The sequence below is a fragment of the Sprattus sprattus genome (genome assembly GCF_963457725.1).
Source record: "Sprattus sprattus genome assembly, chromosome: 20".
NCBI lineage: Eukaryota > Metazoa > Chordata > Actinopteri > Clupeiformes > Clupeidae > Sprattus > Sprattus sprattus.
This window is the reverse complement of record NC_137918.1, coordinates 6,825,016-6,828,272: the sequence shown is the minus strand read 5'-3', so window position 1 is coordinate 6,828,272 and position 3,257 is coordinate 6,825,016. Positions and strand designations below refer to the sequence as shown.

The window sequence follows — 3,257 nt, the reverse complement described above, 5'->3', positions numbered from 1 at the left end:
AGGGAAGAATGAGCAGGGCCTGGGCGATAGACAGCAGGACCATTACCGTGGCGACAGACAGCTGGTCCATTAACGGGGCGACAGACATCAGGGCCATTACCGTGGCGACAGACAGCAGGGCCATTACCGTGGCGACAGACAGCAGCAATTTTCTGCTCTTGGCTCGCCTGAATTGGGATGTTGGTGGTGTGCTCGCGTCACTCAGGGGGCTGAGGGGTGTGTGTGTGTGTGTGTGGGGGGGGGGGGGTCGCAGGGTGTTGGGGTAAATGCCCTCGATCCTCTTTCCCCTGTCATATGGAAGCTACAATGGAGGTGTGTGTGCTGATATCCCCACGCCCACGCGCTACTGAAATAACCGTGTGTCTGTCAGGGACTCCTCTGATTGGAGGAGGAGAGGCCAGAATGAGACGAGAGGCTGACGCTCTGATGGAGGGAGCCAAAGCTTCATTATCAGCTCAACATCTGACGTGATGGATGGCAAACGTGTGTGTGTGTGTGTGTATGTGTGTGTGTGTGTGACTCATGAGAGGCGACAGTCGATGGGTATCTAGGCAAATACAAACTGACAATTAACACGTAACATCACTTATTCTCACAGAGTCAGCCAGCCCAACACGCAGGCGTGTTGTGACGCTGATTATAACAAAAGACTAGTTAGTCGTCGGGATACACACACACACACACACACACACACACACACACACACACGCACGCACGCACGCACGCACACACACACACACACACACACGCCACAACCCACAGTACACTACGCTACTCAAAAAGGAGACGTTTTACAGAGAAATTCTTTTGGGGCTGGTTCCATCTTCTAGACCAGTGGTTAGGTCCCATATGAAGCACCTGCACTGCGCCCTCGTAATTGTATTTTAGATACACCTTTTCAGTGTGACATCAGGATCCAGAGGGTTAAAGGGAAGAAGGTACGTGTCTTCTGAAAGAACCCCCCGAGAAATACCCAAGTGGATGTATGTCTGTAGGTTGTGAGTCTTCTTAAATTGGTGTAGGTGAGTAAGGATATTTTTAGGGTTTCTTTTTTACAAATCATTGTAACCTTAAAAAACCTGAGATCTAAGCTCTTTCAATACATCAGTATTGGTCATTTAGCCAAGGTTGTGCTGTTTACTCAAAAGAGCGTTAAGGTTTCAAATTGGGAGACTTAGAAATATGATTATCTTTCGTGGACGCCACTTCTTAAAAACGGTCACAAGGAGTGTGTTTACTTCCCACAGGCTGCTACACATAAATAAAGTAGTAATTTGTTCATCGTGAATTAGATGCTAACCCCCCCCCCCCCATTTTCCTTTCAGGACCCGGTAGCGTAAACATCGACTGGCACACTGACACGAAAAAACGAAACAAAACACCGGGACACACACATCGTCCGCTGCTACGTCTGTGATGTTGGACGCGCCACCGCGGTCACACCACAGTGCTGATGTCCTCCGCGGCCGCGGTCACACCACAGTGCTGATGTCCTCCGCCTCGTCGGGCTTCTTGGGCTTGCTAGGCAGCGACTTGAGGTACTCCAGGTGCCGGCGCGCGTCCTCCTGGTTCTGCCGCACGTAGTACACCACATAGGAGATCACCATGGCAAACCAGCCGAACATGGTCACCAGCATGGCGTAGTCCGTGGTCCTCTTGGCCAGGTTGCAGAGGTCGGCGTCCACCGCCATGTAGGGCTGTCCGTCCTGGTCGCGCAGCTCGGAGCTGCGGCAGAGGACGCGCGTGTTGGCCTCGTGGTTGTGCGCCGCCATGCCGCCCAGCGCCTGCTGCAGCGCGCAGTCGCAGTGCCACGGGTTGTCCTCGACGACCACGCGCGCCTTAAGCCGCGAGAAGGCGTCCTTGTGCACGCTGCTGATGCGGTTGTGCGACAGGTCCAGCAGCTGCAGTGAGCCCTCCAGGCCAGAGAAGGCGCCCTCGCCCAGCGTCTCCAGCGCGTTGCTGGACAGGTTGAGCTCGCGCAGCCATCGCAGGCCGTGGAAGGCGCGGTCGGGGATGGCGGAGATGTGGTTGTGGTCCAGGCGGAGCAGCACGGTCTCCGGCGGCAGGTCGCGGGGGATCTCCTTGAGACGGGACTGGCTGCAGGTGACGTTGAGGCCGTGCAGGTGGAGGTGCGCGTCCGTGCGCAGGCAGGAGCAGCCCTTGGGGCACATGCTGGCCGAGGGGAAGCACAGCGCCATCAGCACCAGGCTCTGCAGCAGCAGGCACATGGGGATGGAGCGCGTCAGCCACAGGTCCAGAGCCGACATCATCCTGCTCGTCAGCCCTCCGCATACTCCCACAGCACGCCGAGAGAGGAGGGGGAGGGGGGGGGGGGAGGAGAGAGGGGTGAGGTGGGGCTGGGGGAGGGGTGGGGGGTGTGTGACCTTTGACCAGCCTCTCACTTCCTGCCCATGCTGGAGTGGTGGTAAGGGGGTCACCAGAGGTCTTCTCTCAGTGGATGGGGTGTATGTCTCATCCCCTGTTCAACCCTGCAGGAGAGAAGGGTAACTGCCATTAACATAGAGAACAGTCACAGTAGTGATGATGGTGATAGTAACATCATTAGAACTACCAATAGTAAAAGGTAATAGAAACAGTAAACCATAACTGAAACTATTATTATTTGTATTACAATTCTATTATTGTTTTCAAACCATCACTGGAAAGCATTTGCAAATGCAATCCAGTGATTTTGCGCAATAACAACTGCATGCTGATGTTAGATGCAGTAGAACCGCTGTTTCTGGAGACAATAACAATGGCCACGGCACTACAGCATGTGGCTTCTGCTCAAAGCCACGCATTAGTGACACATTTCGTACTTACAGCTCCATAACATCGCTGTCACAGAGCTTTGAGTGACTTCTATGGTACTTACAGCTCCATAACATCGCTGTCACAGAGCTTTGAGTGACTTCTATGGTACTTACAGCTCCATAACATCGCTGTCACAGAGCTATGAGTGACTTCGATGGTACTTACAGCTACATTACATCGCTGTCACAGAGCTTTGAGTGACTTCTATGGTACTTACAGCTCCATAACATCGCTGTCACAGAACTATGAGTGACTTCTATGGTACTTACAACTACATTACATGAGTGACTTCTATGGTACGGGAGGAGAGGAAAGAAGAGAGGAGAGGAGAGGAGAGAAGAGAGAAGAAGAGAGGACAGGAGAGGAGAAGAGAGGAGAGAGGAGAGGAGAGGAGAAGAGAGGAGAGAGAGGAGGGGAAAACACTTGGGAAATGCAACATA

At 53.2% G+C, this 3,257-nt stretch overlaps 1 protein-coding gene across 1 annotated transcript; it reads right to left on the bottom strand.

Annotated features, from left to right (window-relative positions):
• Nucleotides 1–1,472: 1,472 nt before the first annotated feature.
• lrrc3b (leucine rich repeat containing 3B) lies at nt 1,473–2,267 on the bottom strand (the record flags this gene model as incomplete). The annotated part of the gene is made up of 1 exon (XM_080859030.1): nt 1,473–2,267. The coding sequence occupies one exon, from the start codon at nt 2,265–2,267 to the stop codon at nt 1,473–1,475; it is 795 nt and encodes a 264-aa protein (XP_080715156.1).
• Nucleotides 2,268–3,257: the final 990 nt, after the last annotated feature.